Source organism: Eptatretus burgeri, chromosome 4 (assembly GCF_056783735.1).
Source record: "Eptatretus burgeri isolate ZD-2024b chromosome 4, Ebu_testis_v1, whole genome shotgun sequence".
NCBI lineage: Eukaryota > Metazoa > Chordata > Myxini > Myxiniformes > Myxinidae > Eptatretus > Eptatretus burgeri.
This window is the reverse complement of record NC_140964.1, coordinates 109,495,411-109,522,584: the sequence shown is the minus strand read 5'-3', so window position 1 is coordinate 109,522,584 and position 27,174 is coordinate 109,495,411. Positions and strand designations below refer to the sequence as shown.

Genomic DNA, 27,174 nt, shown 5'->3' with positions numbered 1-27,174 from the left:
TCGTTCCAAGTCCTTCTCAAGACGGTGCGGGGTAAGTATTCCATGACTACCATCTAGTTTTTAAAGTTATCACAAATTCTCTGACGGAGGCACAACCAGGTAATCCTTTTTAGATAATGGTTTCTCACAAAGCTTCCATCCGTAGCCTGATGGAGTACTGCTCTGCCCTGTGGGCTGGTGCTCCTGCCTCACACCTTCCTCGGCTTCACGCCATGGAAACCAAGGCATTTCGGATCATTGGTATCTCCCGCGATGAGGCCGAGTCTTTGGGCCTCTCACCGCAGGCAGGTCGGTGGTCTTTCTGTCTTCTACCGTCTCCTCTCTGGTCTCCCCCCCCCCCCTATATTTCCGCAGGGCGCTCAAGGTCCGCCAGCAACCCCCTTCTGCTTAAACTACCAAAATCAAGAATCACTGCTCACCTTCACTCTTTCATTCCTCTTTTTCCCACCTTTGGAACAAACTCCCACACCGTCTTCAATCCCCCTCTTCCCTCCAGGTGTTCAAAACAGCCGTTCATCACCACCTCTTATCTTCCCCCATCCAAATCCTTGATCTTTTCTACCCCCATTAATCCACCCCAAACCCACCTCCTTTAAATTCCCTGCTTTCCTTCCTGAAAGTCCCTGTCGTGTCCATATTGTTTACCCCGTGAACCCCGCCCGCTCAGGAAAACAAGAAGCTGACGTTTCGGACGTTCACCCTTCGTCAGAGCAAAAGAGGGACGGACGAGTTGGTCATTGTTCTGCGTGTCGTGTATGAACGTATATGAATGATACGACATCGTTTGACCCTGACAAAACGATTAAACGATTATCTCGAGCAGGATAACCCATCACACTCACCTCGTGTGGATCAGAATCAACTGATGAGCCGTTCATCGTCGGCATGAGACAACGACCTGCACAACCACAAGCACGTGGTACCAACCACCCGCAAACGGATCACCACAGGCAGTTTCCCGCGCAATTTCATAAACTCCCCGAACGCCCCAAACGAGATTTTTTTTTTCTCTCGTTTGTCCTTTTGTAAAATTCATGCCGATCTACAAGGATCTAGATACACCACTTGTATATTAATTCCCGTTTATATATTTTTGAACAATGAACCGATTGTTGTCGGATATAAAACAAGACTATACTTCAATCAGGCTTCATTTCACCCAATCAAATTGCGATACCTGAAACGTAGACACCAACAATCGTAACGAGGTAAAAAAAAAAAAAAACGGTTCCACAAACGTCAAGAGGGGGAGAGACGAGCGGTGCGTTCCGTTATCAAGCGGCTTGATATCGCTTAGCAAGCGTCTTGCTTGATTCAAAGATCTTCACAAAAATGGTGGAGTTGGTCCAAAGCAAGAACAAACATGGGTGAACAAACATGGGTGAACAAACATGGGTGAACAAACATGGCCGACAATGGCTTCAACGAATGAGCGTCGTGCACTGTCCAGTCAGCATTGAGATCAGTCGCACCGCCCTCAGCCTCACTCACAATCTCATTTCCAGTCTAATCTCCCTCAAAACGTGAAATTGCGCTTCGGATCATATTTATTTTTATGGAAATAAAAACCTTGAACCTTTTTATTGTTCGAAGTGCAAACAGTCGAACATTCCGTGGTTGTTTTAACCGCCATTATATTGAAAGACATCTTCTTCTTCTTCTTTTTTCTGAAGTGTATTCTGATCATCGATCGGTTTTGAAGATGAAGAAGCGCTCGAGTTCGAAGGGACCGTTCGATAAGCAAGGCGAACGCTGATTGGTGGAATGGGCCGTGACATCACGGGGTGGACCGTGATGAAATGCGAGCGCATGTGCCAGGTCGCGTCACTCCTGCGCTGCCGTTGCATTATTGGAAGGTGTGTGGCTCCTCTGGTCCAGTTGTAAGTCCGTGCGATGGATGATTTTCCCTGTAATACGGTGTTACATTTTGCTTGCCAACTAGAACACACTACCCTGGTGGTGTTTTTTTTTTTTTTTTCCCCACTTTCTCTCTTAGTTCTCAATTGTTTTGTTTTCCTTGCAATGCGATGGGTTTGATTCCAAGCCCACCATTTTTATTTGAAACAGAAGAAAAAAAAATGTGTATATATATATATATATTTTCCTCCTTCCTGAGAGTTTGTGTTTGTGTGTGTGTCCTCGTGCAGCTGTCATTGTTCACCACATCCCCAATTTGTCTAGGTCTTCCCCCTATTTTGTCTCGACCTTGCTGTTTGTGTGTTCTCTCACCTCTTTGTCGAGTTCCTTTTTGTATTCTGTTCATGATCCACGTTGTTCTCTCATCGACGTTTCATACAAAAAAAGAAAAAAACAGCTTGTGACCAGTTCTCTACTCTTACCCCCCTCCCCCCCCCCCACCCCGAATCGGTATACATTTTCACTATAAATGTTTCTTGCTATGTAAGGAGGGGGGGTGTATGACATTACCCACTCCTTGCCCCACCTTCCAGATCAATAGATTGGAGTGTGGATTTGACACTTGTGTCCAGGTTGTCTACAATAATGGTATTATTAGTGTTATCATTAATATTTATTCCCCCCCCCCTCAAGGATACTCATTTTAACATCTACACCGTAATGCTTGGTGAAGACGGCCAGATTAACTTGACTTGTAAAATTTATAGATCAAGTCTGGTTAGAGATTGAACCCAGACGAGCTCCAAAGGTAAATGTGTAATTGCTGAGTTATCTAGTGAAGCTCAACATTATGTGGTTGAGTATTTTTTGAGCTTGTTGTGCAATCACCAGTGTGTGTGTGGTTTTTTTTTTAAATTTTTTTATTGTACTGAATGCTGTTGTCTTTCACAATGTGTGCTGTGTTGGACTTTGTTCTGGAGCGTTGTCATTACTGAGTGTCTGTCTTGTTTTATTTCATTATAATCTTCCAGGCAGATGACCTCGTCTCGCTGGGGCTGGAAGCGCTCTGCCTCGTGCATGGTTGGTGTCGGGGTTGGAGCCATTGCTGGAGTAATAGCAATGGCATCGATGTTTACAACTCCTCCTGTAAGCCAAGCAATAGCTGGTGACCTGCAATATCTTGCAGATGCAGACCTTGTAACAACAGATGATGGTGAGTTGATATTTTTAATGAGGAAATGGGTTTAAATAAATGAAATAATTCAAAGAAAAAAAAATGATGTACTGTTGTAGGCTGGGGTTCAGTGGTGATAAACGACCACCAGGGGGAGCAGTAGGGTCGTCTCCACCACCACCACCACCACACCGATTCTGTGCTAGTCTATACTATAAAATGGAGTTTTGTGAATGTCCATGCTCGTGCCAAGCAATAGGCCACCCTGGAATTTAGGTCGTGACACTCGGATAAGTCCGAAAGGTCACTGGTCCTTTAGCAGACCGTGGTTGCCAATATTTCGATGGCGTGGCGTAGGGTTAATTGCCTAACTTCAATATACGTAAGTACGCACGTCGTCGAATTACCGGGGAAGTCGAACCGGGTAGCTCTCACGACCTCAGTCCGGTGTAACCGAGTGGAATTACCAGAGTCCGTCGGTCCAAACAACTTACGGCACACAGCCTCCCTAATTCTCAATACGCACCATGCTGGGTCAATGGTAGAAACGACAGGCAACGAACTGGAACATTTAACATATTTATTTACAATAGGGGGGGGGGGACACAAAGCAGGCTGCCCCCGAAGAGCCTCCGTAGTAGCTTTCGGCACTCTGTCCTCCCATTGGCCGGAGCGCCTCTGCCCTGCTCTCCCTTCGCCCATTGGCTGGAGGAAATGCCCCATGCCCTTCCTTGGAGCGGAGCCTCGATCTGAAGCGATGAAGGCTCCGCCCACACCTTCAGCCAAAAACACGTGGGCAATGGAGTCGGTGGTTTGAAGAAGTGAAGGATTTGTTGTAAAAAAAAAAACTAACTATTAATAAACTTCGCAGCGCACACATGTAATTCCCGTTAGATATAGGGGATGGGACCCTAACTATAAACATATACTTATTGAGATAACTGAACTACAGGGACTGCTGTCTGTGTGCAAAAGGCTTCCAAATCGATAATACGAGGGTTGTGTTGAAAAGTAATGCCTCCTATTTTCTTCAAATGGGTAAACGTTGAGGTTAATGAAATGAATACAAACACCAGTCTCTCTTCCACCATGGTGCATATTTTATTTCTCGATTATGATCACTGTGGTCCACACATGATGCCCTCACGATGGAGCTATATGTCTTGACTTGATTTATCAAGGCTGTCGTGAACTGCTGGTTGTCATAAGGAAAATGTTCCCCAAGTTTGAGGAAGATGAAGATCTAAATAAAAGATCCTTTGTGGTGGTACTCCATCGACTGTCTCTTACTCGGGGTCATAATGATGCACTCAACTCCTCATGGTCTACATCAACGCTTCACAGCACTGATGTCATGCTGCCCTCTGCCATTTTGTTTGATGTGGTACTGAGACGTGTCGTCAGAATGCCAAAACGTCACACCTTGTGGGAAGAGGCAATGTATGGACTGTTTTTATTTTTATTTTTTAAATTCGATTAGCTTTACCTCTTCTGGAGATAAATGAATAGGATGCATTACTTTCCAACATGCCCTTGTATTCCGTGCTGGAGCTTGCATGTTTAATGGCATGGATTTGATTGACCTTGATATACAAAATTGAGTGCAGTGAACTTTATTACATGTTGTGAATTGCCTTGATTGAGGTTTAGTAAAGTTGGTGCTTACATTGTTTTTTGTGTGCACATTACAGCCAAACGATCATTCAAAGCTGCAGAGCTGTGGCAGAAACAAGGTGCTGTGATAATGGTCGTAAGAAGGCCAGGATGATCTTTGTGCAGGGAGGTATGAAAACTCGTGCAGTGTTTATTTAATAATTATTATTACAACTGTGTTCTCTCCCTGTGTACTGGATTCATTGTTCATTGGTATGCAAAATTTCAGCTTTCTATGTCACCTGTAAGGTCCCAATCTTTATCAGTCTGGTTAAAAAGCTTTATATATTAGCTATACATGTATAATATATATATATATATATATATATATATATATATATATATATATATATATATAATATTTGTTGTGTGCTCCACTCAAGATGTGATGAATAGTTGGACAAAGTGAGGTCCAGGTTTGCCCTCTTGAGAAAGGAGCAACTGCTTGCCTACAGCAATGAGTTTCTTCCAAGCAATCCTGTAACCCCATTTACCCCTACCACACTAATTTCTTATTTCCACTGTTCTGCAGGAAGCAGCTGACCTTTCAACACTGGTCCCAGAGCTGTCTCAAGCTGGTGTTAGCCTCTATGCCATTGTGCATGAGGACCTTGGCTCTGAGGTTAGCAGCTTCCTTCATTATTTCCGTGGAGAAGTCTACCTGGATAAGGAGGTATGCTGTACAAGTCAAACCTAATGGTTCCTTCATTCCCTCTCCCCCCCCACCCCTGCTCCCTTATCTCTCAACAAATACTTGTGACTACTGCCTTGTCAGACGAACCGTCACTTCCCAGGACACTGGATGCCGCGACAATGGTGGGGGGGGGACATTTCTTCCACACTGGATTCTGTGCTAGTCTATACTATAAATGGAGTCTTGTGAATGTCCATGCTCGTGCCTGAGTTCCACCCATTGGATGGACATTTTGTCTGGCTCCAGCCCCAATTTCTATGCTATGACTGCCAATTTAGGAACCCTTTCGAATGCTTTAGCATTTTCCCTTTTACTGTGAGGTTATGTAGGTTTGCTATTTCCAACTTTTCTCTCAAACTGTGAAGTTGGTGATGGCATGATGGGGAGCAGAAAGCATTAAATATTCTGTTTTGATGTTTGCATGCTTGTTTGCTTTTATGAGTGGGAGAAGGTGAAGGTAAAGATGGGAACTTTGGGAGGGGGAGGTTGAGGCTTCAGGTTGAAGGCTTGTGTGGGGAGGGGATGCATGCTTCAGGCTTGGGAAGGGTAAGAATTTGGGGTGGGGAGGAGAGCAAAGATTGAACAGAGTTTGTAGGGGATGGGGGGGCTATCGTTTGTTTATTTATTTTCTTCACTGGCACTTTTGGGGGTTGGTGATGCAAACACCCTCTGGGCAATGTGCTTGTGTTCAAGCAGCATGTACCACTTTTGTGCTTCCAATGCTGGAGACTTTTCAGATTGTCTGTTCATCTGTAATCGATTTTTGTTGCCACAATAACTTGTGAACCTCCTTTGGGATTTTGACCAAACTTGGCATAGCTATGGACTGTAATACAAAGAAGAAATTATTCCATTTTGGGTTCAATGCCTAAGGTCAAGTGCCCTTAAAGCACCAAGGGGGACTTGTTTCCAAACTTGTAGTTTTTCGTCATGTACACTCTTGAATTTCGCTTGCTACGAGTGATTATTGTAGCCAAACTAATAATAATTGGACTTTTACCTGAAAATTACTTTTAAGATGCTTGTGGTCTTCAAAGGGTTAATTGAAAAATTTGTTTATGCAATAACTTTGAACCACTTGAGGTTCAACCACACTTGATGCTTATAAACCGATTCGATTTTTCGATTGAACAGGTCAAAGTTTGTCTTTAAATCATTTTTCAGACCACAACTCATGTTAGAAGCATCTGATGTCTCTTCTACTTGTCTCTTGTGAATATTTTCATGTGACCTTCAATTGATATCAAACACCAGTGATGTCCATCGACTCATCAATTTCTACTTTCAAGTTTCTTCGGTATGACGCGGCCAGAGTTTGAACCTCCAACCTCCAAGACACTGAGCAGGGGCCCTTTTATCTGCACACAACCAAGCTTTACAAACTAAAGGCATGATTCTCACTGGTTGGTGTCTTTGCAGCATCGTTTCTATGGACCCAAAGAACGCTGGACAAGTTTGACTGGTGTATTGCGGCCTGACTTCTGGACAGGCTTTGGACGGACTCTTTATGCAGGCATCAAGGGCAACCTTCAAGGCGAAGGACGCCTTTTGGGTGGTGTGTTCGTTATTGGCCCCGGAGAACAGGTTTGTTCTTGCTTGTGCGTAAAAGTTTGTTATCCCAGACTCGTTAAAGAGAATTTTGACGGTAAAATTTGAAGCAGCAGAAATTGAATGATTTGCAACATTACACCTTTTTCTTGATTCTTGACTTGCATTTTTTTGTTGTTGTTTGGGTAGATGGTGGAAGTGCCACAATTTGATCCCATCAGTTTTTTTTGTACAGCCTGGCTGCTGGTTGCATAATTTCTGAAAGTGTGGCTGTGCTACTGATGTGGTGCCCCTGTTATAACAGTAAGCTGGTACTCATTTTGCACATCTCTGAAGGGTGATAGGCTGAGTCAACCCACCTCGTGTTGGCAGAATAACAGCTTAGACTCGAGACCCCATGCTCTCAAGCCAACCTCAGGCTTATCACCATCTGTGTAGCAAGGAAATTGCACTCCTGGTTGCTGATTTACAATGAAAGTGTTGTGTGAACTTTGAACCTGTTTCAAAATATTGGAATTTATGGGCTTCTGTCATTTTGTGGAAGACCCATGGAGAAAGTCTCTTTAAAAAAAAAAATTCATTTTATCTGAATCTTTCTAAAATGGTTGGCCAAGTTCATAACCAGCCAAATTTTAGTGTTTATCTCCAGTCTTTTATCTCAAAAATTTAATAGTTTGATACTTCCTGTTGCACAACTAGTGGAGAAATGCCACTAGTACTCTGCCCACTTCCTGTCAACCTTGACATTGCTGGATAACATGTCCCTTCAGTTGGAACTTTTTGGGGAAATCAAGTTGCAAGTGCTTTGCCTACTGTTTTGATATTTCAATGGAAGTAAGCGACTGCTGTGCTGGTTCTGCAAAGATAGGGTATCGCAACATGGAAGGCTTGGATGTCATTTGGCATCTTTGTGCCAATGCTCTTTAAGAAGATGGTTTGTTCTGGCTTCTCAGTCAGTCACAGCAGGAATTTGGAATCTGACCATGGTTCCAGTTATAACTTGCCTACTCTTTGCAAAAGACTATCATTGACATTTCCACCAAAGGATCAATGCTGGAATACTAGTCGTCTCACTTGATCGTCTGAGCAATGCAAAAATGATGAATTGCCCAACATGCGAAGCGCCAGGGTAACAGTTTATAGTGGAGTTGAGATTCGAACCTTTGCTAGATAGCTCGGACAAGTATGCGTTCATCAAAGCTATCCTTCCAGCCTGGAAGGGCATCATGGTGGCTCCAAGGTAAATTCAAAAGAACCAATGGTACGTTTTGTTGAGAGCATTTGGGCTGGTATGAAGTGCAGATGTGTGCAATTTTGTTTTCACATTTGTTGGTTGATCCAAATTATTTTTAATATTTATTTAATGGTTTGTAGATTGACTGGGCTTTTAATTTTTTTTTTTTCAGGGCATCCTTCTCGACCACAAAGAGCAGAAGTTTGGTGATGAAGTCTCTCTGACGGCGGTGAGGGAAGCTGTGGCGAAGATTAAGAATCGGTCAATTTAACATGTTTCAAAAAAAAAAAAGAAGATAACCTGCCTTGCATAACAAGCTTTACTTCAAGCCTATGACGGTTCATGCCAAAAAATTTTATAGCGGCTTGTACCTGAAACCGTACTGAGTAAAATTTGTTGGATCCTGGTATGGAAAAAAAAAAAAAAGAATAAAATTTGCTGCCTTGTTCAAACTGGTATTTGGAGTTTTCAATTCAATGTGGTCTTTGCTTAAATTTTGAACATATCGTGTCAAATTTTGGCTGTGTGCTAACACAATGCAGAGCAAGGGGGTGGGAGTGGGAAGGACAAAACGGTGAACATATTCGGAGATCTGTGGAAGGGAGGGATGGGGTGGGGGAACATGGTAGACAAGATGGACATTACAGGGACTTTCAGGAAGGAAAGCAGGGAATTTGAAGGAGGTGGGTTTTGGGGTGGATTAACGGGGGTAGAAAAGATTGAGGATTTGGATGGGGGACGATGAGAGGTGATTGGGAACAGCAGTTTTAAAAGCCGTGAGTTTATTCCAAAGGCAAGAAAAACGAGGAATGAAAGGGTGAAGGTGAGCAGTGATTCATGATTTTGGTAGTTTTAACAGAAGGGGGTTGTTGGTGGACCTTAAGCGCCCTGCGGAAATATGGTGGGGACAAATCGCAGACAGAGCCGGTGGAGGGGAGGGAGACAGAAGACAAAGACCACCACTGACCTGCCTGTAGTGAGGCCCAAAGACTCAGCCTCACCGTGGGAGATAACAATGATTCAAAAGGTGGGAGGCAGGAGCACCAGCCCAGAGGGGAGAGCAGTACTCCATCAGGCTGCGGACGAATGCTTTGTATGTGGTCAGGAACTCAGGTTGGTCGAGGAAGGACTTTGCATGATGGAGGATTCCCAGTTGGTGACTGGCTTTGGAGGCCAGCTTGGAAATGTGGCTTTCCCAGTAAAGATCATGGCACATAGTGAGACCCAGAAGCTTGAAAGGACTTATTCCAAAGGATTGTTGAGAAAGTGGATGGGGGAAGGGAGGTTCCAAATGGTCCTTTCGGAGAGACGTGGTGTGAGATTTGTCCGGAATGAAAGACATGTTCCACATGTTTGACCAGTTTGATTTGTCATCAGGCTGCAGACCCAGATCTGCAGTAACCGAAGAAGCTGCTGCTTGCCGGTCTGAGAGATGATGGATGGTATGGCAGAGGGTGGAGTCGTCAGCAAAGAGATAAAGGGGATTTTCCAGAGTCGGAGAGATCATTGATGAAAACCAGAAAAAAACAGGGCCCAGAACGCTGCCTTGAACTCCAGCCTGGACAGAAAGAGGGGAAGAAAACTCCATTTTGGGCCACACGTTGACTGCGACAGGAGAGGAAGTCTAAGAAGCATGAGAGGAGATGGCCTTGGATACCATAGGAAGAGTTTGGTGAGTAGGGCAGGGTGCCAGACTGTCAAAAGCATGCGATATGGCTATGTAGCCTGGTGTTAGCTTAGTGGTTCAGGTGGTGGCTTAGGATCTTTGGGGTCCTGAGTTTGAGCCTTGCTGGCCACTGAAATAACATCAGGGGAGTTGACTCAGCCTGTCATCCTTCCGAGTTTGGTGAAATGAGCACCAGTGTACTGGTAATTATCCCTGCGTGTCGAAGGGCATCCGGCCGTAAAAACATTGCCACAAGAAAGGGTACCATGATTGGAGCCCGCAAAAAGCTGACCCCTGCTCAGGGATAAAGGCTTTAAATATGGTGTGATGATTATGTCTATGGATATGGCTCTGATTTCATGTCTGGCATTGAGGACCTCCATCCATTGCTGGGAGAGCAGAAGCAGCATGTCCAGGGAAGAGTGACCTGGTCTGAAACCAAATTGATGATCAGAAATCAAGCCATTAGAGAAGAGGAAGAATTTAATGTCTGAAGCGATGATGGATTCCATAACCTTGGTGATGATTGGGAGAAGGCTGATTGGTCTGTCGTTGCAGGGATCTATTTTTGCACCTTTTTATGCAGGATGGTAATGTTTTCTGATTTCCCAGCAGATGAGGGTGAATAGAACAGACAGGTTGAGCAAGAACAGAGGAGCAGGTTTTTAGGGCACGTGGGCTGATGTCGTCTGGACCGGTTGCAGAATCTGAGTCGAGGTTTGACAGCAAACTCTCCACTTTGTCAGATGAAAAGGAGAGTCCAGAGAAATTTGGGTGTGACTGGGTCAGGTGGGTACAGAGAGCGATGTTTTGGACACAAGATTTCGATGCAAACACCGAGTTTAGGCATTCAGCCTTTTCACGTGCGGTATCAGCAGTGCTGCCATTTGAGGTAAGGGAGGGGATGGAGGGGAGCATACACCAGAAACAGATTTGATTAGATGCCACCAGGATTTGGAGAAGGAAGAGAGGTTTGAGAGTTCAGACCTCAGCAAAGAAATGTTTTCTGGCTCTCCTGAGAGTAGATACACGCTTGTTCCAAGTTTTATGAAAGGAACTGAGATTAACCTCAGTTGGGTTTGCTTTCCATGAGGCAAAGGCAAGTTGTTTCAGGCCAACTGCCTCACCACAAGCTTCAATGAAGCATGGGTGGGAGGAAGGGTAGGCCAACTGAAGATGAGAGGGGATAAATCTGTGCATGAGGGAGAGCAAGTTTCTTTGAAAGAATTCCTGGGATCAGTTGATGTTTGAGAAAGTAGCGATAGGAGACCAGTCTTGAAGTTTGATAGCTGTTTGGAGACCCTTCCAGACTCTATGGCGCTGAAGTGGTTCTCTGAAAACAGGCAGAGACTTTTACAACCACGTGGTCAGAAGAACAGATATTTTCAGGTAAATTTGTTAAAATCAGATCCAGATGAGATGGAGTACCATTGGATGAGATCTGCGTTGGGAAGTTGACTGAGTCAGTCGCAAAAAGCTTTTGCTGAGGTGCCTTGACAGATGAAAGAGGTACCCACACCTCGCCAACTGGCATGACAATTGAAGTCACCACATATGAGGACGAGAGAGTTTGGATGAGAAGTTAGAAGATGGTCCATGTTTTCGGATGGTGAGGTGTAGATGGAGTCATCACTGTTCAGTGGACGGTACAGTACATATAAACATGAGGTGGAAATGGAGGGAAGCCAGAGGTATTCCTGGGTGTGTGGGGGAATGGGGGCAGTGCATGAAGAGGGAGGAATAGAGTCTTTGATGAAGAGAGCAACTCCTCCACCAGGATGAGGCTCAGGTCTGTCAAACCAGAGGGAGTCATCAGGGAGAGATACTTGGGAGTCAGACACATCTTGAGGGAGGAAAGTTTCTGTTCAGCAGATTATGTCTGGTTTGTCAGTGGAAACCTGTATGGAAAGATCTAAGGTTTGAGCGAAGGCCATGGATATTTGAGGTCCACACTGTTAATTAAGAGGAGGGGGGGAGGCTTTGCATGCAGGGGATGGGAGGGGAGGGGAAGGTTGGACAAGGGAGGTAAGGAGAGTTGTTGAAAGAGTGTGAGTGATTGTAGAGGAGCTGGGGGGGAGGCTTTGGGTGCAGGAGATGGGAGGGGAGAGTCTGGGGGAGGCTTTGGGTGCATAGGGAGGGTCGGGGGCAGGCTTTGGGTGCAGGGGATGGGAGGGTCGGACAAGGGAAGAGGGGGAGGTAAGGAGAGTTGTTGAAAGTGTGGGAGATTGCAGAGGAGCTAGGGGAGGGGGCTGGATGAGGAGGAGAAAAGGCTCTGTGGTGCTGGGGGAGAGGGGGGCAAGAGGGGCAGAAGGCATTTGAGGAGGTGGAGTGATGAGATGGATGTGAGAGGGCAGGGGAAGGAGGCAGCTTTGTGGATGAGCAGGGGGGGGCAACTTTGAGGGGGGTGAATGGTGGGAGAAGGGTGAGTTGGCAATGAAGTTGGAAAATAAGAATGGTTGATGGAAAGTGAACATTCATCGTGAACTGGGTTTTTTTTTTTTTCAATTTTCGGTCAGAAATGCGATTAAAGATATTTATTGATGGATGGAATGGAGGAAAATTAAGAGAACGGAGAGAAGAAACGTAACATTTGGATTTTTTTTTTTTTTAGGCAAGGTATGAATGACAGGTCGAATTGAGAGCAGTCTGTTGAAATAGAAGAAGAGTAGTGAATTATGATACAGTAATGAGAACCACACGCGTGAAAGAGGAAGATGAAGTATTATAAGAGATCGTTTTTAGTATTATCATTTTTTGAGTTTTCATCAGATTAGGTAATGGAAAGGTTTTGGAGAAAATTGTGAGGTGAATGGTGAACTTGATCGGTAATTGCATTGGGTGGAAATAGATCATGTGGCTCTGGGAGGTGTATAGTCAAAAGTGAATTTATTTATTTTAAATAAGGATTGTGTAACATTAGTAAAAGGGAAGGTTGAAGTAGAATTGTAGAGGTGTATGGTGAATTTGGAACGGTAAACGCAGAGTGAAGCTGCTGGATCGATGGAAAGTATCAGGAAGCGTAGAGACGCACGTGGTTACAGGAGGTGTATAGATAGAAGGGATACGAGGAAGATTATTATTTTTTGAAGGATAGGTAATATTTGGGAATGGAGGGTTGTAGGAAGAAATCATGAAGGTAATGGCAAGAGTGGGTCAGCTCAAGTAGAATAAAGATGGTGTCGGCAGAAGAAGGAAAAAGGATCGGGACTCGTGGGTATGCAGAGAAATGTAGTTTTTTTTTTTTTCTTTTGAATTTAAGACAGTGTTTAGTTGGGTGGGAGGGGGGGCGTTGGGAAAGTGGGGAAAATAGGAATTGAAGGTAATAGGAGAGAATACAAATAAAAATGATCGTACACCTGGATGGGTAGGCCTCAAGGAACCCGGTAAGACAAGGTCGACAAAAACTCACAAAATAGCACGATTTTTGAAACAAAACCAAACTAGGAACACACAGAAACATGTTGGTGAGAAAATATACAGTTAAAACGGGACAGATAACGACCGGAAACTTAACTTAGAACGTCGGCAGAGACCCCTGAGAGACTTGCCATTGCTGCAGACCCAAAACTGGAGGTCCTCAGCCAAGTGAGCCTTCATGTTTATGGGGAATACATGTTTTTAATTTCAACCTGATCGGACACATGGTGAGCAGCCAGAATTATTTAATATGATTTAATCCAGGTTATTTATTTATTTTTTATTTTTTGAATAAGGCTCACTTGGCTGTGCTTGGATGGGTTTGAGGTTTGAGTCGTCGTAGCTGAAATGCAATTCCTATCCAGGTTCCTCCTGGTGACCATCTTTGCTTTTTGTTTTGGTTCCTTCTGATGACTAATACAGTACCCATTTGATTTGAATTGAATTCATTTTAATCCCATTCTAAATTCAATTGAATAAACGTCATGGATTCGGGTCAGGTGTCCAATCAAAGCGGGACGTCTTGGCACCCGGTTACCACTGCTGGCAGTTCTAATTATGTCATTAATTACGTAACACCAGTCCACAAAACAAGTCCTGGTGAGGGTTTGCAATCTCTGATTGCTCTTTTTCTTGTTTTATTTTCATTGCTTATCTTTTCATTTGTACATGACATTTTACCACATGATGATGCTGCAGTTTTACAATGTTCTGGTTAAAAATGAATCAAACCTAACCCTCAGCTAACATGCTTGAATTAGTTGTTCTGTGTGTTTCACAAACAGCCACATTGTTCCACAATGAGTTCTTTGTGGTGACGCAAAACAACATGCCCACTCTCCTGGTATAGCATACTGAGGGCACTTAGGTGTGTGGGTGCACAGCATGGTGAAGGGACACGTCGTGGATGGTGGAAGTGAACGAGGCTCTGTTCAAAAGACGAGATAAAACAAGCACGATTAATCACCACCCCCATCACAAGCAAAATTCCACCATAACTATAGTCTTGATCCCATTAATCAATGACAACCACCATCATAACTATCCATCCATCCATGGGACCATATATATATATATATATATATATATATATATATATATATATATATATATAAGTTGAAAGTGTATCTGTGTGTTTCTCTGTGACCAATGCACGTGAAAAGTACTGGACTGATCCTCACCAAACTTCACATGCTGACAGAACATGTACCTGGGAGTGTCCCGATGTAAAAGAATTGTACTTCCGGCTTCCGTTTTCCGAATTATGACGTCATCATCTGATTTTGTAACGTTAATTTTTCAAGTTCAGCCGATTGACATGGGGCCAACGCCATATACAATATATCTAACATGTGATTTTAAGTTTTTGTTTGTCTGCACGCGCTAATCTCCTGAAAAGTGAAAGATAGGAGCTAACCACTGGAAAAAAAAAATGTCGGGATGGGCCCCAGGAAGGTTATAAGCTATGTGGAAAGGCCCCCTGGCCAGGGGGGGGGGAGGGGGGTGTGTTTCCCCCTCACCAACCCCCTTAGTCTATGACTGCCATGGCCCAATAGGGAACTGATACTGTGCTCGCGTCAGACATATGTATAGAAGATTAAATTCATTCAAAAAGAACCCAGGCAGCGCCGGGTCCATTCACCTAGTACTTTATACAGAGCATTGGTGCTTGTCCCACAATTCAATCACTATCATAACCATAACCTATATCCCACCAATCAACCCTCCAGTCAAATCTACATCTGATCAATCACCCCCACAATAATTTTACATCCCACTAACAACCATCATAACCAACGTCCCACAACTCGATCACCACCATTACCAAAACCTACATCCCACCAATCAACCTTCCCGTAGAATCTACATCTGATGAATCACCTCCAGAGTAGTTTACATCCCACTAAAGCTATGATCAACTGTTATTATGCTCTCATGATCTCGTATCAGGATATGTGATCATCTTCAACAATCCACATAAAAGCGACTGCAAATCCATTGCATACTGCAACATGTTGCACAATATTCTGTAACCTAAGTAAGTGGTGTACCTGCATGTATGCATGATTGGTAGGCAGGTAGAGTTCATTCACTGGAGAGGGGCAAGACCCTTCACAGCGGAATGCATTGTACCGCCGTGGGTACACGATCCACTTCCCCCAACCAAGCTCATCAAAGTCGATGTAGAAATCGACCCGATGGCAGGTCCTGTGGGGTACATTAAACACACCGCCCCAACCGACGACCACATTCACCGTTCTCGATCTTGCCCCATCGGACTGCTCCTGAAGCCTCCCTGAGTTTGTCGTGGTCTTCCGATTCAGAATGGCCCCTTGTGGATGTTTCCGAATTCTCCTCTGGCGGTGACCCTGTTGGTTAGACATGAAGGATGATCTGGCCATTTCACTCGATTGTCACAAGGAAATTATTTTAATAACATACCTGCACTTCTTTTGATCAAATATCTCCCTGTTAAAGAGAATATTGTTACGTTTATAAAGAAGGGGGCAATAGTTAGACCGAGGCTGTAGACACTGTACGTATAGCTGTAGAACTTCTAACTGTATTTGTGTTTCGGGTAAGGAATCTTTAAATGTCCCCACAAAGGATGAGGGGCATTGTGCTTAAAGAGATGGCAAGGTTAAGACATTAGATATATTTGTTCTTCTCTGTAGAACAGGGTGAGGCCAGACAGGATGGTGGCTACACATCATATTCCCCCCCCCACCCCCCCATGAACAGAGGGAGATAACTCCTCACCTGTAGCTGTTCTTTAAGGAAGGGATTTATTAATTTCCAAGGCTGAGGATTGTTGGTGTTCTTGGGGGAACCATAGGACAGGGAATAATGAGGCCTTCAGGATCCTGATTGGTAGAACTCCTCGGGCCATGATTAGTGTGCCCCACTGGGGGCAGAGACCAGTGTAGCCCACGATTGGTTAGCCTCAAGAGGTGGAAATTTGCGGTGGGTTGGGAGTTGGGTGCAACACCCCAGAAGCTCGCTCTCTGGGACCAGTTCTTTCTGCTTCGGACCCACTGGCTCTCTGACCAATTCTCTGCCTCGAGCCGCAAGCTTACCCTGACACTGGCTGCTTGGCTCCCACTTGCCCCAATAGAGATGAGGCAGCACCATGCATGTTTTGCTTTAGTTTTGTGCTCCAGCTGTTCTGCACCAGGTTATTTCTCTTTACCACATGTTTTTCTCTCTGTTACCTGGTTCCTGTACAAGTACTTTTGTGTGTGTGGCACCTCAGGCAGGGGAGGATAAGTTTTTTGTTATTATTATTATTATTGACTTGTGGTTTTGGCGTTGGATTTGTGTTATACTGTCATGACGTGCAATAAATTATTTATCTTTTAAGGAACGACTTTGCTCATGTTGCTACCATTTTGTCAAGCAATCGGGTTGGGTTGGGATACCTGGAGGGTTAAATGTATTTTAATCCTGTTTTATAAAAGGTGTGGAAATAGCCCCGCTACACCACAGTCTGGCAATAAGTGTTCAGCACCAACTTGTGAAAAGGTGATAGTTCAGCTATCCCTGAATTTTTTTGAAAATAGTGTGGCTGGAACCTCATCTGTGTGGTTACGTTCAGTTGGGGGGGTGCCACCCACAAAACATACACCATCCAATTAAACCATGGCACACACAAGTATATTCACGATGAAGAAGAAACCTTAGTGCGCTCCCTCCCTCCTCCCATGCACACACAAATCACACCTTGGACCCTGACTTGAACATATTATGTTGGTTTTTTTCATTGGTTAGAGTTAGAATTCTCCTCTCTTCATTCTTTCATAATTGTGTGGTTGGTGTTGACAAGCTCACAATAAATACAATCAACAGATCCTGCCATCGGATTTTACCAATGCTTACCTGGACGAGTCTCCACAAAACCTGTTTCCACATCTCAATGCCCCAATACAATATGCCCATTCATGGTTACATACCATGTGATAACTGTGCATTGACTACGATGATGAAAAATGGATGTCGAGCTGCCCTCATTTTCTGGTGTTCCATGGAATGGAAGGTTCAAATGCTGGAGTGATGCTTGCCTGACATCACAATGACTCCCAGATATATTTCATCACTTTTTATGAGAGGTTTGATGTGACTGCAAAGTCATATCTGCTCCTTTTAACAATCCACCATAAGGTTATTTTTCTTTCTGTCGGTGAGCTTCAATGGTCTGCCAGTTCAATGATCAGGGTTGGTATTGGCTTTAATCTTCCACTCCATGATGACATTCCCCAAGTTTGGTTTGAGACTTCAGATGGTTGAAATCTTCCTGATAAAATTTCCCACTCTGATCTCCGATTATCATTATTTCATTATTAACTCTTGGTCATGATACTTTGAAATTGAGCAATTAGACCATTTCCTGTTGATATTATGCAAATTATATGCAGCTTTTATTTATTGCAGTTATCTAAAGCTGACAGAAAAGCTTCGAGGGACCACCGCACACGAGCCAATGTTCACCGACACAACAACAACATTGTGGGGGAACGAATCTTGTACAATATTTTGTCAGAGACTGCCAACGACACTATTTTCGTCAAACAAAATGGTGATTAAGAAGAAACGCAGGGAGAGGATGAGAATGGTGAAAGCTCTGTGCATTGCTGCTTTGGAACTGGTGCTGGTACGTCACCGAGGTCGTGCCAGGAGAAAGTGGTGGCTGTGGGGAAAGCCCTGGGTGGAGAGAAGGCGGGCTCAGGGAGAATTCAACAATTTGCTTGTGGAACTCGCCGCAGACATGTTCGTGCGTATACACACACACACACACACACACACACACACACACACACACACACACACACACACACACACACACACACACACACACACACCTCTGATGTAATTCAAAAGGCATCGACTTTGCTATTTGGTGGAGGCTGAGCGAAACAAGGTCGAGGTAATTTGTTTATTCCAGCTTCGTGAGACACCCTGCAACCCATGGCTGCAGAAAACGGATTTTTTATTTTGGAACGCCAGCCACATTTTCCATCCAATAATCATGTAACTTTGTAAAGAAATTCTCCATGGGGACACACTCCTATTTTGATAGTTTTGTGTCAATCACTCAAGGGGTTGGAGAGAAAACAAATTCAAAAGTAAGGGCCTTGGCTAACATTTCACAATATGGTCAAGGATGGTTGTGGATGCCTTTTACTAGTTTAAAGTCTTGATAATGCAATGTACCTTGAATAGCATTATTTTATGGTTTCTGAAAGTTTGTTAAATATAGGAAACAAAGGGCATGTTCAAGCTACTGTATTAAAAAACTTTCATAATAACCTTTTTGCACTTCAAAGTTCACAAAGGCTACTTTTTTATGCTGCAGAAGATATGTATCTGTGATTGATGCTACGGCTGAAAGCTGGTTTAATTGGTCAATACATTGTGCCGCGTCAGTGATTGTCAGACTGCCACACACTACACGATGATGCACGATTATTGTCGATAACTCGTAAAATTGAACAGGTTCAACTTTTACGATTGTCACTGACTCACCAGAAAAACTAGTTGACGAGAATATTCAACCACCAAACGTTACAAGAAGATCAAAATCTGTCACCGACTAAGCCGTTGCCGGCAATATTGTTGCATTGCATCGGCAAGCCCAAAGGCTTGCAGAAACACAAGTATACATCAGTATCCTACTACATAAATTATAAGGACTTTACTAAACAATGGACAACCACATGTTTGGAATTTGAACCTGGGTTCCCCACATCATAGGCTAAGGGTGCAGATGGCAACACTAACAGGCATTTGGGCAATTACAACGATAAAATAATGCTTCATGACACTTCGTACAGGATCGCATACTTCTACGAATTTGGAAATAACAGCGCTATGAACAAGTTATAAGCAACCATTTAGTCCTGAATGATTTTTGTTGTAGTTTTAGAAAAAAAAGATTTGCTCAACGTCATGAAACATTAACTTACTGTTCTGTAATGTGGTCTTGAAGCAACGTATTTCGAACTCTCCGCTGTGCGCAGCAAGCTCGACGTCATGCCACGCTCATGGGACCCAGCACGTTCTCGAGTGAACAGAAGCAACGTTGCAGGTTCGACTTCGTTAATCTCGAATCCTCGCCACCCTTGGCACTCGCTTCCAGCAGTCTGCGTGACCGACTGGAACTTTCCCGTCAATGGCACGGTGCATGTGACTTTGTGACGCAATGTGGGAGAACTTTCCACCCAAGTGTTTACCAAATCGGTCACATCCAAACTGCTCACTGTGCTGTTGCCTGTGCTTGAGAGCACAACGTTGGTACTTCCAACTCTTTCGTACAGTCTGCAAATACCGGTAGCCATGCCCTGGCACAAATCCAGAGTTTGATGGTACAGAGTGAGTGAAGATCGCTCTGTAAAACCTTTGGGAGTTAAAAGGAAATATGAATCTGATTTCATCAAATGCAAAAAAACAGAAGTTGGAGATTATATGCATTGGAATAACTTATGAAACCACATGATAAAATTATAATACCAATACAACTACTCATTATAGACGAATATACAGAATGTTTGTGCATATATTGTTACGATTTTAGGGGTAGATGAAATGATGCAATCGTCCAGATAGGATTGTATGGTGTAGCATGGTCCATGGATGGGTAGAAACACCTCAATGTATTTAAGTCAGGGAATCTGTCAGCTTAAGTGTTACTTGTCACCACACGGGGGGTGGTGCGGTGTTAATTAGCTTAAGGAGTAAAAATAAGTTCCCCTGTACGTGATTACCCTCTGTGATTTTTCCCTATGTTTTTTATCTTCCAAGTATGGCCGCAAGCTCGGGACCGAGTCGCTGAAACAACAACAAGAAGCCCCACCTTCCAGGGTTTGGAGGCGAGGAGGCTACGCCCCGAGGACAGAGGAGATTACTACTGCAGGGTGTGCTTGGTGAGAGTGCACACCTAGAGGAGATTGAGTAGACTGGTGCACATCTCAAGCTGATCGAGGAGGTGCTGGCAGGATTTGTGCATTGGAGTTTGGAAGGTTGCAATAGGCGAGGCGCGATCCTGACTGCGTGTCCCGTTGGATGGTGGAGGAACTTTCCTCCCGGTCTCGGCGGGAGACAGCGCCATTTTGTTTGGCGGGTGCACACGCCGGACGAAGCTTCCCGGCACCAAATTGACGAGGGCCATGCTGAGTACTCGTGCTTTGGAAGGAGGGTTTTATTTTTGTTGTTACCCTTTGTCTGTGTGTGCGAGGCCTCGATCGTAGGAGTTGTTGATTGGGTTTCTACATTGTTGTCCTTATAAGTATTTGTGTTTTATTAAAGAATCCACGTCAATGAGCGTGTCCCTCCAAATAATAAGAACTGCTCGACCGTCCCAGGAGGTTGGTCGGTGTTGGCTGCCTGGCTACCACGAATTTAGGTTGTGGGAATCGAACCCCAGCACCCCTACGACAACTGCTGACAGGAGCGGGATTCGAGCCTGGCCACCTCCACGCCAACATATGTATATATATATATATATATATATATATATATATATATATATATATATATATATATATATATATATATATATATATATTGTTGTGGTTACCAAATTCGCAAACCACCATTCAGGTCCCTTAGGTGAGGTATCTCGGTAAGTACATGTGTAGTTAGGCCCAAACCCGTTGTCTAGTGGGAATACATGTCATTTATGCGTGCTGCGACTCTTCAGGATAGCCGTTTTTCTTTTACTATCTTTAATTTGGACCAACCGCCATTGTTACCACCACCAGTCACAACATCAACCACAACGCCGCTTCACCACAACCGCCACGACCTTCACGTCACACCTCGCAACCGTCGCATCGCCACCGTTCTTGCGCCGCCTGTGGGTACCGGTGTTGGACTCGTGCAGGGCGCGCGCCGAACAGCGTGTACAAAATCACGGATTTTGTGCTTCAAAAACGGATCAAAAACGACACACGCCCACTTTTTGCCGTCCAATCGGTGAGCGAGGGGCGATTTGGCCCCGCCTCCAGGGCGTTGGAGGGCGATCGATATATGCAAATTTATGGATCAAAAAGCATTCATGCCCACTTTTTCTCGGGCCAATGGGGAGCGAGGTGAAAGGTCGAAGGGAGGGGGTCAAAGATGAGAGGGCGAAGCCACGGGGCTGATAAAAAGCGACCGTGTTCGTCAGTCCAGTGAGTAGGAGAGTCGAGAACAGAGAGTCAAGACTTCGCGGGCGGTGGAGTTGGCAAGAAGGAGCTGGTCGTCGTGTGCGTTGGAGTCGGAACGGAGGGGACGGAGCTGTGGAGAGGCGGCGAGGGCAGACGAGGGGGTGCTCGCGTCGTGCAGGGAGCTGCACCCAGGGAGGCCGACAGCGCGACCTGGCCGAGGTGGAGACGCTCGTCGCGGGACAATAAGAATCCTCTATACCCCGAGCATCAGCAACCCCCTCCTGTTTCCCCCCGCGCTGAGATAGTGCGACCAAGGGGGCCCCTTTCCCACCCCCTACCAGACACTGTCCGCGAGGCCCGCGGAGTTGAGGCACCATCGCCGCTCCGCGTCTCATCATCAGACGGGTAGGCCGACCCGGTCTCGGCCTCAGGCCCGCCTCATCCTTGAGGGTATTCTTTTCTTGGTTTTGGGTATGTGTTGTCGGCGCCGTCTGTGAAGTAAAATTGTATAAGTGTTGCCGTGTGCTCGGTAGTCGGTATTAGCTCTGCATTGTGTCTTCGCTTTTACATTTGCTTTTTGTGTAAATTGAATTGTGTTTTTCTTTTCTGTGTGCTTTTGGTGGAATTGAATATGTGTGCTTCCCGTGTGCCGCGAATAAATGTGCTTTGTGTTGAACTGTTTCCCGCTTCGCTTCGTCATTTCTTTCTTTGAATCCTCATCTTGCTTCACGTAAAGGGTTGGTAGTGGGCTGAATACGCCCGATAATTAATCGAACCGTCGAGGTCGACGAATAACACCGCTCGGTTATCCCGATAGTACGGAACGGGTCGCTTAAGTGGCCCGTGTCCGAAGTCGACCTGCGGCGAGGTGCGATCGCCCGGTCTACCCTCCGCGTGGGTACTTAGGTAGGTCGAATTTGGCGAGCAACCCTATCCCACGCGGGGGCTGATTGGCTCGATCGCGGTGAGACCGAAAGGTCCACCCGTGACTGGTTCCCGGCGTTAGTCCGAGAGGGTCACGACTGGATTGTCCGTCCGGTGGGCGACGTGCCGCGATTCGAGTTACGTGGCCGTCAGCACGCCGGCGGGCGCGAATCCGTAACAATATATATATATATATATATATATATATATATATATATATATATATATATATATATATATATATATATATATATATATATATATATATATATATATATATATATATATATATAGTTAAGGTTTGGTCTGGGGGTTAAATGGTAGATAGGTTTGAATAAGCATGGTACAATTCCTGTGAATGATAAGTGTGAGCACATCTTTAGAACCATCTCATCTTTCACACCTGATGTCCATCTCAGCCCTGCCTTTCCCAGACTCTGAAATCTTAAACCTTCCAGTATATCTGTCTGTGTAATTTTCCATTCCAAGCAGCCAATCAGCATGGCCCATGACCTTGATGGCAAAGTGGGCTGAAGGTCACGACGGTGGTAGACAAGGTCATCTATCATCACCTGCCAAACCTGTGGAATTTCCCTGGATTGCCAGCCAATGGGTATACGCCATGGACAGTGTGATCACCTCCTGGGATGTTATAAAAGGTGCACACTGCATGTGTGGTTGTTGTTTGTTCTTGACTGCTTCTTCATGGCTGCTGCTACTTCTGGGTCACCTGGGTTCATGTTTATTTTGTCTTGGGTCATTCACTACAGAGCTGGTGAATGGAGAATGTGGTTGGTTACAGAGGGTACAGATGCGGAGAATGTGGTTGGTTACAGAGGGTACAGATGCGGAGAATGTGGTCGGTTGCATGCAGGGTGCAGAGTGGTCAAACCCCACACCATTCTGCTGAACAAAGACCAACAACGCGTGTGCAAGCATTGTGTGTGGAGCACGTCTCTCTTTCTCTCTCTCCCAAATAAACCTATTTCCTCAGTGCCATAGATACCATTCCTGGTGACCACAAGTTTTCATCACAAGGATTTATTCAGAGACAATGTGGAAAAGCAGAAGAAAGCATGGCCACTCAGGTGATCACAATTAAATAAATAAATCACAACGTTCCCTGGAACCACAACGACCTAAGCATCTACACCTCAACGCATTCATGTGGGGAAAACACGGGACTTGGAAGGGGTTGAACGAGACAAATAATCTGTCTTCAACGGCACTGCTCACACTGGCAGGGTGGGTCTGCCATCCTCGTGGGCTCACTCCTCCACTCAGTCTGGCCACTGGGATTGCTTGGGCACGTGGTGGTTCGGTGTGGGTCTTCCTCACAGCACTGCGTGCGCCTCTCTCCAGGACTTCCTCGAACTCGACCAGCAGCCCGAAGATTAAGATGAAGATCAGTGTAAGACACCAACCAAAGGAGAAGAAGACCCAGTAATCATGTCATGTCCAAGAACCAGCCACACACACCACCAAGCGCTCTCTTCGAAGCCTCACTGAGCACATTGAAGCATGCTGTGAGACATGCTCATTGGACAACGCAGCCAGACATATCCTTGTGGAGGCATGTTTGTCGCCTGTCTGGTGGACTCGCGCTCACCCTGCAATCGTGGCGTCAGCCACACTCAATGGTTATTACAGCAGGGGGAATCGTCATAAAAGGACAGATAGATGATGGGGGAGATTAAAGAATGTAGGGAGGGAGGGGAGGGGGAGGGGCAGCGCTTAGATACAGACATGTTTGGGGACGACTAAATCTTTCTAAATACGTGCTGACACGTTTTATCCTTACAGAAATTACACCACACTTATGCTAACATGTAGTATGAAATAGTTTTGGATCTCCAATTTTACCCCCCCCCCAAGACCAGAACAGATATATATGTATATATATATATATATATATATATATATATATATATATATATATATATATATATATATATATATATATATATATATATATATATATATATATATACACACACACATACACACACACACACACACACACACACACACACACAAGCCGGTAGGCGGCGATGGGTCGCCGAGCATGGAAACTATAAGATATAGAGCAATATGGATGTCACATAGCGGATAGGGAATCACCGTAAGATTATGCATATCAAATCTCATCCAGTTCCATCTACTGATAACTACTCGGTATCCCTTTGAATGAAAAGTCCCGAAAATGCGGTTTGGAATCGGAAATCCCCAAAGTTTGAGGAGGTGCTGTGGGTGAACAAAGATCTAAATCGAAAATCCGGCTCAAACGTTTGTGCACAATATATTCCAGACGATTAGAGTGAATTTTTATGACCATCCGACCATAACCCTAGGAGGAGTAGCATTTGGCGCGAAGGCACCTCCAGCTCTCGCATATTATCGATTTTTGCACTAATTGACCTTTGACCCTTGACCAAAGCGAAATTGGTCAATATATCCTGAGGCAAAGTTGTAGTACTCATTGAGTTCTATGAACCTGCAAAGTTTCATTTGTATCGATGCATTCACCTGGTCGCTAAGGGGCCTTCAATTTTCGCGCATACCCTAATTGTCGGGGGCGCTGCAGGTGAAGTATTCCATATATCACAAAAACAGGAATATATTCGATAGAGCATCACCTGTAGATCATTCGTGCCAAATTTCATAACCCTACGTGGGATAATGGCTTTCGGAATTGATTTCGCGTGAACGGTACCGATTTTGAAGGTTTTTCGGTTGTTGCGACCCTAACAACCATCACAATTTCTAAAGCACGAGGTCATAAGATGTACCAACCACCCGAGTTTGGTCAAAATCCGCCCACGTTTACTACCAATTATGCTGATGACAAACGAACAAACATCGAAACAAACAGACAGAATTACTGACAATAAGGGTCACCTATTTCGGTGACGCAATACACACACACACACACACACACACACACACACACACACACACACACACACACACACACACACACACACACACACACACACACACACACACAGCATTGTCTGTCTCTCCGTCTCATTATGCACAGCCACGTCTTTTAAGTTACAAACTCCAAACTCGGGGTACAAATCCAACTTGGTGTGGGGGTAACGTAGTCTATGTGGCCGTGGCTTCAGGTGGGGGTGTGTATTAATTACGTACTATTGGGATGTGCTTTCTGACCCTTCAGAATGCTGAGACCACTTCGACCGTTGATGACTCTGAAGACCCCAAAGTCCAAGAAGAAAAGACCCTGATAATCAAAAAGTGACTGAAGACCCAGATGACCGAAAGGAACACAAATAATCAAAGGACCGTGAAGACCCAAAAGCCCCAAAGAAAGCAAAATACCCCTTATACACTCTAAAACCCCTTCTACCCCTTTTACGTTTAAGACCCTTTAGATCCCTTCACCCTTTAAACCTTTTATACCCTTTTGACCCCTAGAAACTCTTGACTTTTACACCGCTTAATACATCTCATTCTGTCTGTGGCTTTGTTCCTTATGCACAGCCACATCTTTTAAGTTTCAAACTCCAAATTCGGGGTACAAATACAACTGTGTGTGTATGTGTGTATGTGTGTATGTGTGTATGTGTGTATGTGTGTATGTGTGTATGTGTGTATGTGTGTATGTGTGTATGTGTGTGTGTGTGTGTGTGTGTGTGTGTGTGTGTGTGTGTGTGTGTGTGTGTGTGTGTGTGTGGGGGGGGGTAACAAAGGCTATGTGGCTGTGGCCTCCTGCAGGTGTATGGTATCAGTGGGGAGGGGGGAGGGGCAGGGGGGGCGTAAATTCTCTATGTAAACGTGTACTGTGTAGTGCCTCCTGGTAGGTGGCAGAAAGTATTACAATTTCCTCTTTTACCTCGGCAACACTGAGGTTTAAGCACTCCACTCGCACTGGTAAATTTGTCCTTCACTGCTCCCCCTCCCCTCCCCCAATGGAGGGGGCCTGTCAGAGCCTGTCATCTTGTGCGAGACATTTCTAGCGGGAAGGGACATCAGGACTAACCGAGGGGAAAAGGGGTGGGGGGATGGAGTGGTTAAAGCACTCTATGCATGGGTAAATTTGGCAAACAGGACGACTAATTGGTATATACAGTACATATACACTGTCATAATGGTGATTGTAATAATACGTATTGTGAAGTTAAAGTGAAAAGATATACTTATCAAAATACAATGCACTAACTAATAGCCCCACCGTACCTTCAAAGCGTAACCTCAGCTCTGCTGATTTGACAGTTTCATCCCGAGAGAGGCCAGACAGGTCAAACGCAACACTCAGATCATCAGGTGTCATTTTCCACGCTGGTAAAAACAATCAATGTGATGTTTAGTAAACAGCACAATATAATACAGCACAGTACAATATTTCAATTGTATTTCTGTCCATGGAGTGCAGAGATGGCAGAAAGGCTTGGAGTTGTCTAACTTGGGTTTAAATCTCGATCCAGGTATAAACCGTCACGCTTCGTGTTTCACAGGCAGGGCGCTCCATTGATCGGTGCACCGTCCCTCGGATGGACGTTAAAACTGGGCATTCCATCTGCTAGCATCAGTTAAAGATGCCATGGCATCCTTCCCGAATAATAAGCGAGTTGTTACCAGAACCCTGGCCAAATTCAAAATTCCTGCCTGGACTGCGAATAGCAAGTAGTTTGGTCTTCTTAGACACTCCATGACACCAGGTTACACTGCTTGATATCTCAGAGTATGGTGGTTGTCTCAGCATCAGCTTTTATGCTAGAAAAAAAAAATTCACATGTCAGGATGACAATGGATGGCACACGCATCGATGCATAATGAACACCAGGGTGAGAGTTTATTGGTGGGTCAAGATTCGAACCCAGGCTAGGTGGGTCAGGATTGGCA

General features: G+C 44.8%; 3 protein-coding genes across 12 annotated transcripts in view; 1 reads left to right on the top strand and 2 right to left on the bottom strand.

The window, feature by feature from the left end:
* Window positions 1-1,334, bottom strand: part of PRIMPOL (primase and DNA directed polymerase) — a 34,850-nt gene extending 33,516 nt beyond the window's left edge. For 4 of the 7 annotated variants that reach the window (XR_015057758.1, XR_015057759.1, XM_085879689.1 and 1 more), the window contains exon 1: window positions 843-1,040. Coding sequence is in view for 3 of the 7 variants with exons in the window: in XM_085879689.1 (XP_085735815.1) it covers window positions 843-887 (45 nt within the window). In the remaining 4 variants the exon portion in view is untranslated. Of the gene's footprint in view, window positions 1-842; window positions 1,043-1,177; window positions 1,202-1,238 lie in introns of those variants that run through there. The other 3 variants (XM_085879692.1, XM_085879691.1, XM_085879687.1) reach the window with 3 other exon arrangements.
* A 241-nt stretch (window positions 1,335-1,575) lies between these two features.
* PRXL2A (peroxiredoxin like 2A) lies at window positions 1,576-8,612 on the top strand. Of its 2 annotated transcripts, none has more exons than XM_085879694.1 (6): window positions 1,576-1,856; window positions 2,889-3,070; window positions 4,723-4,814; window positions 5,217-5,357; window positions 6,798-6,962; window positions 8,333-8,612. In XM_085879694.1, the coding sequence occupies exons 1-6, from the start codon at window positions 1,765-1,767 to the stop codon at window positions 8,429-8,431; spliced, it is 771 nt and encodes a 256-aa protein (XP_085735820.1). In that variant the 5' UTR covers window positions 1,576-1,764; the 3' UTR covers window positions 8,432-8,612. The 2 variants fall into 2 exon arrangements, with proteins under 2 accessions (XP_085735820.1, XP_085735819.1); XM_085879693.1 differs by having other exon boundaries at window positions 1,751-1,880.
* A 5,232-nt stretch (window positions 8,613-13,844) lies between these two features.
* Window positions 13,845-27,174, bottom strand: part of LOC147028883 (lysine-specific demethylase 8-like) — an 88,617-nt gene continuing 75,287 nt past the window's right edge. For 2 of the 3 annotated variants that reach the window (XM_085879677.1, XM_085879676.1), the window contains 4 exons: window positions 26,509-26,610; window positions 19,204-19,634; window positions 15,295-15,612; window positions 13,845-14,171 (listed from right to left, as the gene is read on the bottom strand). In XM_085879677.1, coding sequence (XP_085735803.1) covers window positions 14,019-14,171; window positions 15,295-15,612; window positions 19,204-19,634; window positions 26,509-26,610 — 1,004 coding nt within the window. In that variant the 3' untranslated portion in view covers window positions 13,845-14,018. Of the gene's footprint in view, window positions 14,172-15,294; window positions 15,613-19,203; window positions 19,635-26,508; window positions 26,611-27,174 lie in introns of those variants that run through there. The other variant, XR_015057754.1, reaches the window with a different exon arrangement.